Source organism: Prunus avium, chromosome 8 (genome assembly GCF_965620075.1).
Source record: "Prunus avium chromosome 8, drPruAviu1.hap1.1, whole genome shotgun sequence".
Taxonomy (NCBI): domain Eukaryota; kingdom Viridiplantae; phylum Streptophyta; class Magnoliopsida; order Rosales; family Rosaceae; genus Prunus; species Prunus avium.
This window is the reverse complement of record NC_142291.1, coordinates 5,278,509-5,292,706: the sequence shown is the minus strand read 5'-3', so window position 1 is coordinate 5,292,706 and position 14,198 is coordinate 5,278,509. Positions and strand designations below refer to the sequence as shown.

The window sequence follows — 14,198 nt, the reverse complement described above, 5'->3', positions numbered from 1 at the left end:
AGAATTACAATCAATACACACGCAACCCATTGCGATTAAGTTAAGGCATGGTGAACGGCTTAAAGATTGGGATGTGATATTTGGAATGGTGGCTTGGATAAATCATGACATATTACTTTGCAATAATGTAATACACTTTAAAAAGCCATCAGTCATTGTTCACATATGCAGTCTTCCAATCCCAATTCAATGCAGTTTGGTTAAGGTTATGTCGTGAAGGAGTTAGGGCAATATTACAGAGATGTTTGTTTCATTAAATCCAAAAAAACTTTACACTCCAGATGCACATTCTATGTATGGGAATGGCATGTGCCTAACTTCAAAAACGCATATGCCTATCCATTTACATTTGCCCACGTGCACTAGATTTACAGATCCATTTACTTTTCTCCTCACTAAGCCTCTGCATCTCCATTTCAGATTCTTCATTTTTCTGTCCATGCTCTGCATCCAGCTACTATATACATTTAGCCTAATATGAGAATAAACGTAGCGTAGTATCACACTAATCAAAATGAAAGCATGCATCCGCTATAATAATATTTTGGTTCTAATTGTTGTCCAATAACTTAAACTTAAAATTATGTACAAAAATACACTAAGATTGAGAAAGACGAAGAAGAATTGAGGAGCAGAGGTAGAATTCAAAAAGGAGCCGTGGATCTGTATTGTGTATTTACATGACTTTCAAATTGGAGATTTCCAAAACCAATTTAATCATCACGTACCTGAACCCATTTCAACCACTATCATGGCATGTAAGCATCTCCCCGTAATATCTCTGCAGCCAACTTCAACCGGAAAAAGGGCATGTTCTGCGCGGTGCAAGTAGCTAACGGAATCTCAGCGCTCAAAAGCTCAATGTACTTCAACACAAACATGCCACAATCGCCTCTGAAGCAAATCAAGAACTCGATCAATTCAAGTAATGACATTGTAACGTAATTGACAATTTCAAGTAATAAAATTAAAGAAAAAGTTGTGCTCACTGATTAGATTGTTGTGGAACATCCACACGTTCTATTGGCCATGGACACCACCAATCTCTGCTGCAGTCGTTTGCGTAAACACCTTCTTCATAAAAGTCGATGGAGTTGAGAAGATTTGGAATCGTAATTGAAAGCGGGGCGAGTTCTTCCTTTAACATCTCATCTGGAATAACTGAAACCATTGAATCGTACACTTTGATTTCACACTTAACCAGATCAATCATTAGAGCCACCCAATGCTTATGCTTCGTCAACATACAAGGGGCATACACCTTATACACGTTCTGCCAATCCACCCCACACGCCGGAACCTTGCCATTTACAACGTTCACTAAACTGTTTCTAATTTTCCACCCAGCCTGCTCTTTTTTTCTTTTATTATCCACAAAGCAAGTATGGATGTGATTCTGTGAAATAGAAAACAATCAATGGTTAAACACCTCCACAAAGCAAGTATGGATAATTTGTAATTATTAACTGCACTTGGTCAAGCCCTATGACATACCATGAAAAATACATCGGTCGTTGTCCAGTTCGATATTTCTACAACCTCCAAATCTTGTTGTCGCTTCCGGATGAGATACAACCCCAAATCAATGTGCTGCACATGTTTTTCTAGTCAATCTCATAATCTATGTACATTAAAACAAATGCATAATCAATTAAACTTACATCTCCTGTCAGCCAACCGTCAGCTTTTACGAGGGAAGCGAAGAATTCAATCTCAGCTTCCACGTGGCCAAATTGCATCACTAAACTGTGAATATAACAAAGTTTTAGATCACAACAATTTAAAAATATATACACTAATGCCTTCTATCTCAAAAAACAAGGGACTTACTTTGGGTTAAGGCGCCATTCCCAACAAAGTTTCAGCAATTTCACCATATCATCATGCGGAATCGCCTTCATTGGGTCTAACATCCGAAGTCGGGTTGTCTCTGGCACAGTTTTTTTCACCAATTCACTAGCTTCAATGATCTTCCACATAGGAATAATCCTCTTTCTCTTTCGTAATTGGACCCCTTGTTCCACAGCTTTACCTTTATCATTCAACCAAACGTTCAACTCAGATAGCACAGCTGTAGGTTGATCCAAATCAATATCCCCGAGATTAAACTCAACAGTTGTCCCCGCCGTGCTCTCACCAATGTCATCACAAACCAAAACAACTTCATCATCCGCTTCCTCACATTCCTTTATTTGCACTTCCTTTTCCTCACTTTTTTTACTTTTCACTTCCTTGCCCTCCCTTCTTTTTCTTTGCGGATCCTCTCCATCACTGCTTTTTCTTTGCAGTTCCCCTCCGTCACTGCTTTTTCTTTGCAGTTCCCCTCCGTCACTGCTTTTTCTTTGCAGTTCCTCTCCCTCACTATTTTTTCTTTTCACTTCCTCTCCCTCACTGCTCTTTCTTTGCAGTTCCTCTCCCTCATTGCTTTTTCTTTTCACTTCCTCTCCCTCACTGCTCTTTCTTTGCGCTTCCTCTCCCTTGCTGCTTTTTATTTTCACTTGCTCTCCCTCTTTTCTTTTCCTTTGCGCTTCCTCTACCTCACTTGGTTTTCTTTGCACTTCACCCCCTTCAATCCCCTCCTCGTCCTTTTCCTCTCCCTCATATCTGTTACTTGGCCCTTCATCCCATTCACTATCATCCATTTCGTCAGATCCCGTAAATAGATGTGAGATGGCACAACGATTCGTCCTCTCTTTCAGTAAAGCTAGGTCCCTCCTTACTTCCTGCTCAAACTGAGGACCTAAACAGTGGTCCAAAAGTTTTTCCATCCATATGACCTTTAACTCAAGGACGTCATTTTCCCGCTTTACTTGAAACAACTCGGACCTCAACAAGCTTACCAGCTTGTTCAACTCATCAAGATCAGCACATGAAGAAGGAATTGACTCTGCCGAGACAACAGCAGGGCGATCCTGTGGCCAACTCCAATATGATTGTCTCATTTCCTCTTCACTCGGACGTAGCGCCCGCAACTGAACTGACTGTTTCAGAATACAGACAATATTCATATTCAATCATTCTACTTAATAATTTCATTGAATCTTATAAATAGTTTCAAGGGCTGCAAACCAAACCTCTTTGCTCTGGAAAAAATAATTGTTCAACTTCCTCATCTCGGGCATAGACGTAGTCGTTCTCCATCGCAAAATACGCGGGACAGCTGTTGGATCAACAACCTTGCAGTAATTCAGGTCCACCATTCTAGGAATTAATTCATATACCCAAATCTACACAATTCACAGGACAAAAGTCATTATTTAAGTTTTAAAGTTCACAAAGCATAACTGACATGAACATTATTACCATGTACCTGGAAAGCATACGTGAAACCTTTAAAACTCCACCCACCCCTTTGCACTTCACCATGCTTATGCTTCTTGCCCTTCTCATTTTTCCGGCTTGTTCCCGTTACCTTACTTTTCCCCTTCTCTCTTCCCTCTTCATTTTCAAAGCTTTTCATATACTTTGTTGGTGCAGAAAATAGACTGTCTTGGGTTTTGTCAAACGACACCGAACCCCACGGATACCTGTTGAACGCATCCAAGTCCTCTACAAGGGTCAGGTAATTTACATTGATGTTCAAATGCTTGTCCCTTCCCAAAACCACTAACTCAGCAAAGTAAACAAGAGCTAGCTTGTAGACGTCATCTCTCTCTTTGCACCTCATAAATGCTTCTTCTAAAGCATTACATGTAATTCCTTCGTCTATAAAATATCTTTTCTGAAGTCTAATTTCAGCACTTTCTCCACCAGAAACTTCAGGCACTTCCCCAAAACGAAGCCCCGAGATCAAACAGAAATCCTGACGAGTAAACTGAGCAACGTCGAACCCTATTAAGAAACTCAGTCCATCCAAGTCTTTCACACCCTGCCCCGCGACTCGACGCAACACAACTCCATGCACAATCTGCCCGCTAAACTGAATCTTGTCTATATTCAGAAGATGGCCAAAGCATGATGTCTTGAATTGTTCTAATTGTTCCGCACTCAACTTCGCTCGAATTGCAGCTAGGGTTGAATTTGCATGTGAGCAGTTGTTCACCCGTGACGCATATGCCTCTGACTCTGGCCATACCAGCTGCACGTTGGATCCCATTTCCTAAAATACAAGATGAAATAACGTTAACACATATACTACCACCACGTATTTGCACAATCATATTGCTATTTAGTATTTACATAACTAGTCAACCAGGCACATTACAAATTTTATGAAGTACATGCGCATAGGGATTACTGATCACAGCCTTTAACATCATCAAAGCAATATGACAAATTTTGTGCAAATACCTGTTAATGCAATGATTCTGTGAATTACAACCAATAGCATGTATTTTATTTTTGGATACAAACTCCAATCAATGGTTGATGCATGAGTGAGTGTGAGTGCAATCTAGGCAAGTTCTGCACTTCACACACATGACAATTATTGTCATCTCATACACAACACAAAATAAATAAATAAATAAGAAAGATAGTGGAAGGAAGCAAAGCAAAGAATTTGCTCTGCTATCTGCTTGCTAAGCCATTGCCACATCCTTCTTTCTTTCTAGCTTTTTCTTCAGTGAGCTACTATGATCATGGATCAACCTTCATTTCAAATGCTTTGCACTTTTATTCATGACTTTATTATTATATCTTCTCATTTTTCACAGGCAAATTTAGCAACAAGGGAAATAATATTTATTTCAAAAAATATATATATTATAGCGCCAGAGATATGTTATTGACATGTTATTGACTTCAGGGTCTCCTCCAATTCAACACCATTATCTTATTCATATCATTATTGATATGTTATTGACATGTTATTAACATGTTGTTGACTTGATTTTCATTCATTTTTTAACATATACACAAGCAAAAATTAACATGCAAGTGAAGCACAAGGAAGAGATGCCAAATCCAACAACATTGATGGTACAAATTGGGGAAAACCTTTACTCTAACCCTAAACTCAAATTCCATAAATTACTCACCAAATGTTGGTTATTGAACAATCGCAAGGTGTCTGTGCGGGGTCTTTGTGCGGCTTTGCTCCACAAATGGAACCTTTCACTTCCAACAAATACGGCTTCTCTCCTTCCCCTTCCACTGCTTCGCCACTTCCCCTTCCACTGAAAATAAATACTTTTTCAGGGTTTAGAGAATGGAGTTGCGCTGCGTTCAACCGTTTCCTTCAACCGTCGTTAATCGTTGCCTTCAACCTTTTCTCAGAGCTTAGCAGTTTCTCAGAGCTATGGGTTTTAGAGTGATGGGTTTTTTCTGTTCAAACTTCGAATTGATTCAGAGCTATGGGTTTTAGAGTGATGGGTTTTTTCTGTTCAAACTTCGAATTGATTTTTTCTGTTCAAACTTCGAACTTGCCTCTTTTTTTTTTTTTTTTGGGACCAACTTCAATGCTGGATATTAAATTCGGGTTTGGGTTCCTCACCTACCCGATTGCAAAACTTTATCTCAATTCTCCCTAGCCTTTGGATTGATCTGATGGCTATAAAGTGAACCCCTTATAACTTACCACTCATAACTTTCCACTCATTATAGTCTGGCCCAAAAAGTTCCCAAAAAACTGGGCTAAAAGCCCAAATACTCTCATAACGGTTGGCTAATTTGATGGCTACATGAGGAGTCACCTCACTGTAGAATTTCGCCTCAAAACAAATGAAACTACACATAAGTAGTGTGACAGTCCATGAAGTAGTGTGACTTTACAGTCCGAAAGTTGGTGCATCTCTCCTGTTGTTCTTTCTCCACAGGGAGGCAGCTGAAACTGGAAGCCTCGGGGATTATTGGATTTGAACCTTTGTGAAAAATCTTCGTGCAGCGGGAATGCTAGCTAAAACTTCTCAGGCACATTCACCCGGTAAACGGATCCTGAGAACTCTGTTTCTCATTCCTTTCTTGTCCCAAACTCAATTTTTCAGCAGCAAAACGGGGCTTCACTTGGTTCTGTTTAATACCAATTTCAATTTCTTTGCAGTTGAAAAAAAATCTGGTTAAATATATTCAATTTCTCTCAGTCATTACCTGATCAATGCTCCACTTGTGAGGGTGAATAACTTTTGGTTTTGATTTCTAGGGCTTCTTCTGGTGGCGTTATACTTTCCATCCTTTTGATAATGGAATGCATTGTGTTGTGTATATCATATTAGTATTGATTTATTAAAGTTTTACTTTTTTGTCAAATTTTTATTTGTCTGCTCTTGCTATTACTTATGTTTTTCATTGCACAGATGTGCTAACCTTGAAGATGAGTAGCTCTCACAAGAACCCAAATGACTGTTTGGCAACAGTCAGTGGTGGAGCAGATACACCATTCGATTTTTTATGCAATTTTTATGGTATGTGTTAGAACTTATTGATTCAACTTGTGCTAAGTTAGATGAATATAGTAATTTTTAAAACTTTTGGTGATTATTGTTGATTCTGTATAGAATGTGGTTCTCTTTGTAAACCAATGGAATGATTTTGAGAGGCGTTATATTAATCCATTGTTTGCATAAAAGAGTGGAATAATATAACCCCAGTTTTCTCTAGCCAAAGCAATGTTGAACCTTGTATGCTTATTCTGCCATGACCAACCACTTGAAACTATGAGAATCAGGTGAAAATGGAAAAGCTGAGCATAAATGTGGTCATCTTAGATTTCTTCTCCCAGGATTTGTTTATGTACCGTTCATAATGATGTACTGGAAAAAATGACAATTTCTTCTATTTCTGTAACATACTTTGTGAAAGTCTGTTTATATGATATAATCAGAAGGAGAAAAGTTAGTATCTTTGGATTTGTTTTGTGTTTTGCAGACGGAGTCATAGCTGGTGGAGCTGCTGGTGTTTTTGTAGAAGCAGCTTTATACCCAATTGACACAATAAAAACTCGACTACAGGCATGTGAAGTATACTGAACATCTTTCTCAATGTATTACATTAGAAATGCCTCTCATGGAAAAGGGAATATTCATTCATATGATATGTGTAGGTTGCTTGTCATTTCAAGTAGAAGAATCATCTCCTTCATTTATATATTAATAGGCAGTCAATACTAGATGCTACTATGCTGATTTTTATTGGCTAAATTATCTGACACAGGAGTGATCAGTGACTACAAATTCTTCTTTAGCCAAGTTCAGTGATCTTCACGAGTATCGCTTCTTATGTGCTCTTAATTTATTGGTTCAACATATTCTCAGGCGACATGATACACCTTGCACAACATCTATACTGTTCCATATGGTTTCCACAAATTTCCATTTGTAGAATGAAGAGAAATTTTCTGTAATTACGTAGTTCATTATCAAAAGTGAACTAGTGTGGCTTTTTTCATTAATGTGACCACCTGTACATTTGTGGTTATAGAATACTTGGGCTTCATTATTGCTTAACACTTGACTATTCTCTAAACTGTTGTCGTTTTCTTTCCATTTGTCCACTTTTAGGTTGCCCATGCTGGAGGGAAAATTATGTTAAAGGGTCTATATTCGGGATTGGCTGGAAACCTTGCTGGTGTCTTACCGTAAGTAAACATTTTTAAAAACAAAGCCATTGGCAGGAACTACACTTGGTTTCAAATAGTCATTTCGTCAACTTCCTCATACACATGTAGATTTTATATTTTAGTTGTTATCCTGTTCTATGCCTTTGTGATCATGAAGGCCAAACCTAACTTTTGGGCCTAGCTATCTGAAACCTTAAACAAGATAATATAAGAAAGTTTTACATACAGTAGTATATTGTATCCAAGTTCCTAATATGAGGATTCATTTGAATTTGGAAACCAGCTGCGTTCGTTTTCTTTTAATACATGAGTTATCTGACTTTAGAACCAATTGGAAAAAGTTTGAAAAAACCATTATTTCTTAACGTTGGTGTACTGTTGTGATATTGTCTCCTTTGCAGGATGCATTCTTGTTTTCTCTTTTTTCCTCTTTAAGTAATTTTCCTTCATGAACTGTGTTCTCCCTGCAAGTTGGTCAATGGGAGTTTTTGTCTAGTGTGCAAGTTGGGTTTCTCTGTACTATATATTGCTGTTCGCAACTGGCTTCTGTCAAATTTTTCTCAATCCCAAGGATTTTGTGCATTTCTTTTCATGATCCACGGTAATCACTCTTGTAGTTAAATCCAAATGTAAGAAATTTTCAGCGGAAACAAGCACTACATTATAGGAAAATACAGATTTTATCTTGTTCCACTGGAACAAAATACAGATTTATCTTGGTACAGTTCTATCATAGGTTTCAGAGTTATTTTCATTCCAGTTTTGTTGAATTTCTATTTTTTTTAAATTGGGTGTCTTGCTGATCTTTACAGGGCTTCTGCCATATTTGTTGGTGTATATGAACCTACAAAGCAGAAACTGCTGAAGGCATTGCCAGAAAACCTTAGTGCTTTAGCTCATTTGGTATGCTACCTAATTTTACATGTATGTTGACTGACAATCCTTTAATGCTTGGGAAATACTTCTTCAGTAATGTGGCAGTTACAAGCTGCATAGATATGCAAACGCATTCATCCTTGTCCTGCTGCTACTTTTTTTCTTTTATTAATCTTTTTCGATCCAATTCCTCAATTGCATGCTCTGTCATTGTGGCATAATTTGAATACCTTCACATAGGATGTAGGACTTAAGGCTGTCTCAGGAGGATAAATTGAAAAGCTACAAAATGAGACTTGTTTTCATCACAAACAAAAGTTAATTGAATTCTGTCATTGTGGCATAGATTACTTTCCTGAGGTTAAAAAGATTTAGCAGCCTATGTAAAGAGACCTGATCACCACCTTTATGAATTAGCCAAAAGGTGTTACTGGATGTTCTCGGAACTGCCTGATGCTTTCGTTGTAAATTTTTTTCCCTCACTTGACATCACTCTCATTTTAATAATAATGATAGGGAGAAGTTTAATCTTCAATGTACTGGATGAGGCCTTGTTATTTTTATAGGTATTAAGACTTCAATCAGACTGCAGGTGCTATTGCAGGTGCTGCTTCTTCTGTTGTACGAGTTCCAACAGAGGTAGTTAAGTTCTTTACTTTTATTTATTTCCATCAATTAGTTATTGTTTCCTTGCACATGTTATCACTTTAACTCTTCCCAGGTTGTCAAGCAACGCATGCAAACTGCACAATTTTCTTCAGCCCCAGATGCTGTGCGTCTTATTCTTGCTAAGGAGGGGTTCAAAGGTCTTTATGCGGTACATCACACTTACTGTTCTCCATTCTAAATTTCTCTGAGCCAAGTTTTCAGTCTGAACTTTCACTTTGTTAGTTTAACCTAGCAAATATCTCCTCAAAGAAACAACAGATCACTTATTTTTCTGAAACAAACGTATTTGCTCATTATTCCTTCATGAGCTATTTAGATGTCTTGTTCGATTAGCTTGTGAAATGATTTTGGTGCTTATGCTTTGACCTCCTTTTGAAATTGCAGGGGTATGGATCGTTTCTATTGCGAGATTTACCATTTGATGCCGTTCAGTTTTGCATCTACGAGCAGCTTCGAATAGGATTTAAACTAGCGGTACGAGAGGAGTATTTATATCATTGTTAATGGAGATATTCAAGGAATTCACGAACCCAATACAAATATGCTATTATTCACAAGTAAAGCCAAATTTTCCATATAAAATAGCAAAGTTCAAGTATGTTAATTCACCACTAGAAACCATTGGAATGCTGCCTATGAAACTTTCTACAGCTTCATTTCCCCCTTCAAATATTGTCTTGATCTGCATTGCAAAACATCGATATATACATATATACATGTGTGCATGTGAGTGTGTGTGTGTGTGAAAATATGATTTAAGTCCAATTGCATCTTTTGTCCTCGTAGTTTGGACTCAATTACATTTTGGTCCCTGTAGTTTCAATTGCAATTTTACTTTGTTCTTCTGCAATTCAATATACATGAATCTGAGCGTTCATGAGTGTGTCCGTGCGTGTGCATTGCAAAAATGATTAAATTATGGCTTCCTTGTAGGCACGAAGAGATCTGAATGATCCTGAGGTTGCTCTGATTGGTGCTTTTGCTGGTAACTTAACATGTCATACATCTGTTGAGCTTAGATTGAGTTCTTTGGTTTTCACTCCGCTGTCTGTATTCTTCTCCCTGTAATTCTGAGGAATTTCTACTTGTGTATGCATGGATGAATAATGAATTATGTGTACATTGATTTGTGCACATTTCTATGAAGTAGTCCTGACTCAAAATTTATGCGTATTCTCATCTAGGAAGTCATTTTTCACTGCTAGACTGGCTACAAAATCAATATAGCTACATGTAGTCTCGGCATTCAACTTAGATGAAGACTATCTGACAAAAATGCCTACCCTGAATGTCATTGTAATGATAGGTTCCTCCAAAATTCTGACATGTCTTTTAACTTTTGAAAAAAATAAGAAAGAAATATTATCTTCTTAGTTTAGATGATATTTTGCATTCCAACTTCTACTCTGTAATGAGTGCAACATACCAGTTCGCTCAGCATTTAACAGTGCTAAAACAGAATACAATATTGCAAAAACTTTGTTGCAACTATAGTCTGCAGTTCAATTCTCAAACTGACTGAGAACTGGCTTCAAATTTTTCCTGGTTGTTACTTTCCAGATCAAAAATTTGGCATATGAACCTCAGTTGATCTGACTGAATACCATACAAGCCACTACCATAAGTTCTCTCTAGAAATGAACCTGTTCATGTGTGCTTCGTAGCCCAAGAATTCTCATGCTTACTAGTACTGAATAACTTGCATGATGTGCTAGAATAATCATGCATACATAATGCACCGTTTAATGAAAAGCTCTTCGGTCTACCCTCCCTAAATTGCAGGCGCAGTAACTGGAGCTATAACTACTCCTCTTGACGTGATTAAGACGAGATTAATGGTTCAGGTTGTGATAGAAAGTCATTTTCTTTTCATCTTTTGAAGGAATCCTGTTAAAAAAATTATTTTCACCATTCTCTTTCCTTCGAAACTTTTGCAGGGATCAGAAAACCAGTACCGAGGAATTTATGATTGTGTTAGGACCGTAATGAGAGAAGAAGGAAGTCCTGCTCTTTGGAAGGTTTGACCATTCCTTGTTACCGTTCTACTTAATAATTGCCATGTCAAACTGGAATACTGCTTCACTTCTCTTCTTTCTTATTTTTCTCCTCTACTTTAATGAGGCTGCTAAAATGTATGCTAAGAATTTTGAGTATTCAAGACTTTTGACCAATGTCTCTCGTTTCAGTTCAGGATCCTCATAGATTTATTCATGTCTTGACTTCTAGGGTTATGTTTGAATTTACTCTCCCTTTCCTCTTCCCATTATGATTTCAGTATTTATTGGAAACATTTTGTTGGTTTATGAGGTCATAGTTAGAAGACTAAATGTTTCAGACTTTATTGATTTTTTATATGAACCTTGTTTGAAGACTTAACAAATAGACAGTTCGAATTTTTTAACAGAATTGTTGGTTGGTCCCACATGTGATCCCTTTTTCTAAAAATGAAAAGGAATCAAGGTACTCTGTATATAGGATTAAATACATGCACACACAGACACGCAGACAGACATGCCTTCATTTGCCCTGTGGGTTTCTACAAGCCGATGGGTAGGTGCTGTTTGATGTAGTGTGTGTTTGTTGACCTGTTTCAGTTTCAGGTTTTTTAAAGTGGCTCAACCCGTTTTAACATAAGTGTCGTTTGATCTATTTAAAACTGATCCAATGCCTAAAACCAGTATGTTCACAAGTTTGTAAAAACTTTAAGCTTAACAAAGTCAAGACATAACCCTAGAATACCCTAGTTTCTTAAGCAAAGCCATAAAAGTCAAGACATAATGAATTTATGCATGATGTGTTCTCATGTGAAGGCCATTGTATGCACACACACATACGCTCACACAATCCGCTGCACCTGCGGAACGGATGGGCTTCCATTCAAACAGCCACGGACAAAGCTCGAGAGTTCAAACCTAAACCCTAAGCCTTAAACGAGTTGTACTCCCTAATGTCAACAATCTGTTGGCGAAATGGGTAAAAATTTAGGTTGCCATTTAAATGGCAGCACATCCTGGATGCAGGAAGCTTTACGTGTATATTAGACAGCTCTGATTATGGAACTGCATTGGTAGAATCTGAAATCAATTGTTTGATGCCATTTTTAGTGCACTGTGTTCATGCTATGGATATTTTTTTATATTGACTTGAGGAAGCAAACATATTATTACTCATGTGAAAATTTGGATAGCCAGAATTAGCTTTGATATAGTAGGGAAAAACTTGAGCTTAACAAAGTCAAGTTCTGGCTGAACACATCAATTCATTTGATATTCACCTTGATCTGCTAAAACTCAGACTCAAAACGGTATCAGCCAAAACAGCTACACATATGGTATCTGCTCTTGCAAAATATAACGTAGACTATGCATAAAGAAGATTTTATCCTATGCATAGTTTGCACCACGGTGAGGTTCTCTTCTGCCATTTGCTGCAGGGTATTGGGCCACGAGTCTTGTGGATAGGTATTGGAGGTTCCATTTTCTTTGGTGTTCTTGAAAGGACAAAGCAAATACTTGAGGAAAGGCGTAGGGATCTGGACTCGAACTCTTCGAAGCGGAACTGACTGTAGCAGATGCAGTACTGAGTCGTCGTATTCATCTGCAATCCTTAATTTAATAAGATTTTGATCTTCAGGTTACTACTATATATGTATGAATGCATAAATGTTGAACTAATTAGTTTAATTTAAAGCAAACTAAGGGTTTGGATTCACATTGTTTTTTCTATAGAGCTTGAGTTGATAAGCTGATGCTTTGTAACACGACTGATAATTAATTATCAAAACTACGTTGTAGTTTGATGCTCATCTTGCTTTGCTTAAGAAACAGATCTATTACAGTTGATGGTTAGAATTAATTATAGATATACTGGTCGTTGATGCCATGCCAATTTTGCCTAACGATGGAATAGTTTATTGATCATACTAATGGTTACACTCCAGAGGAGCATTGTGTTTGACCAATCTCAAACCCTAATTTCATTGGGTTCCCATTCTCACTTTTTCCGTTGAATAATTCTAGCTTCATTAGAGCATCTCCAATGCTTAGGGTGTAAATTGGAGACGTAAACGTAAAGCCACATTTACATCTTTACATTTCTTTTGCACCTCCGGAGGATATAAATGTGATTTTTGCTTCAATGGGGTGTATGTATATCCGATTTTCTTGTATCAATTAGCTTTTTAATGGGAGATTTTTGATTCAGCCCAAAATATGAGGGAAGTATTTATGAAGGACAAAATTCTAGTGTTTGGACAATAATGCCCTTATTGATTTTTTGATTGCCTAAGGAGTCTTTTCTCTATTTTTCAGATGGTGCCAAAATTTCTTGCTACTTGCTGGCCGTATGGAGACAAAAAAAATTAAATTTTCTTGCTTTGATAAACTTTGGACTGATGTTGCATCCGCTTTTATGTTGCTAGGATGATCTCTTCATGTGAAAATTAATTTGATGATGCTTCTTCTATCATGAGGCCTTCAGATGGAGTTATGGCTTCATTATGCTTCCTTCATGTTGTCTATGTTGTGTAGCTATTCTTCTCCTAAGCTATTCTAGTATGAGTTGTTGTTGTCTTCTGCTTTAATTTGTTATGCTATCTAGTTATAGATTTCATAAAAAACTTTTGCTCCTGTTTTGCTTATCCTAAATTCATATGTGTCATTTGGTCTCCTCGATGTAGTCTCTGAATAAATCTTGATAAAGTTGGATTGGTGAACGAGGTTCAGATGATCATCATTGAACAATTGTTGCTCAGCTATTGTTGCTCCTCTGTATTTTTGAATGTCTTGCATGGTAGAGATCTACGTATTTACAGATTCTGCCGAACTAAGCAGTTCATTATGAGAAATAATAATACTTTGTTGTGCTCTGTCTGGGTAGATACTATTCGTAAACCACTCTGGGGGTATTCTGGTCAAAATCTAATGTTACGTTCTTCCAAAGAGAGATATAAAAAATTATAACTTTTTTCAATTTTAAGGGAAATGAATCTAAATGAGGACTACTTTGAAATAGAAAGTTGACCTAAATAACCGTACTCTGCTAAAAATGCTAGAGTAATTGTGATAATTTTTTGGTTATGCTCTAAATGCAGTTCTCTATATTCCACCATGTTAATACTAGCTAAATAACTAGTATAATGAGAACAGCTTTTAGTAAA

General features: G+C 37.3%; 2 protein-coding genes across 3 annotated transcripts; one reads left to right on the top strand and one right to left on the bottom strand.

Annotated features, from left to right (window-relative positions):
• Nucleotides 1-222: 222 nt before the first annotated feature.
• LOC148291196 (uncharacterized) lies at nucleotides 223-5,542 on the bottom strand. 2 transcript variants are annotated; one of them, XM_088246365.1, is made up of 9 exons: nucleotides 4,980-5,542; nucleotides 3,311-4,099; nucleotides 3,075-3,227; nucleotides 1,831-2,981; nucleotides 1,662-1,746; nucleotides 1,495-1,590; nucleotides 990-1,396; nucleotides 729-894; nucleotides 223-472 (listed from the first exon to the last, which is right to left on the bottom strand). In XM_088246365.1, the coding sequence occupies exons 2-8, from the start codon at nucleotides 4,094-4,096 to the stop codon at nucleotides 750-752; spliced, it is 2,823 nt and encodes a 940-aa protein (XP_088102491.1). In that variant the 5' UTR covers nucleotides 4,097-4,099; nucleotides 4,980-5,542; the 3' UTR covers nucleotides 223-472; nucleotides 729-749. The 2 variants fall into 2 exon arrangements, with proteins under 2 accessions (XP_088102491.1, XP_088102492.1); XM_088246366.1 differs by having other exon boundaries at nucleotides 223-457.
• Nucleotides 5,543-5,676: 134 nt separating this feature from the next.
• LOC110750690 (putative S-adenosylmethionine carrier 2, chloroplastic) lies at nucleotides 5,677-12,845 on the top strand. The gene is made up of 12 exons (XM_021951048.2): nucleotides 5,677-5,863; nucleotides 6,234-6,341; nucleotides 6,805-6,887; nucleotides 7,437-7,513; nucleotides 8,308-8,398; nucleotides 8,957-9,010; nucleotides 9,093-9,188; nucleotides 9,425-9,514; nucleotides 9,974-10,025; nucleotides 10,823-10,884; nucleotides 10,978-11,058; nucleotides 12,474-12,845. Exons 1-12 carry the CDS (start codon nucleotides 5,830-5,832, stop codon nucleotides 12,600-12,602), a joined length of 957 nt encoding a protein of 318 aa, XP_021806740.2. The 5' UTR covers nucleotides 5,677-5,829; the 3' UTR covers nucleotides 12,603-12,845.
• Nucleotides 12,846-14,198: the final 1,353 nt, after the last annotated feature.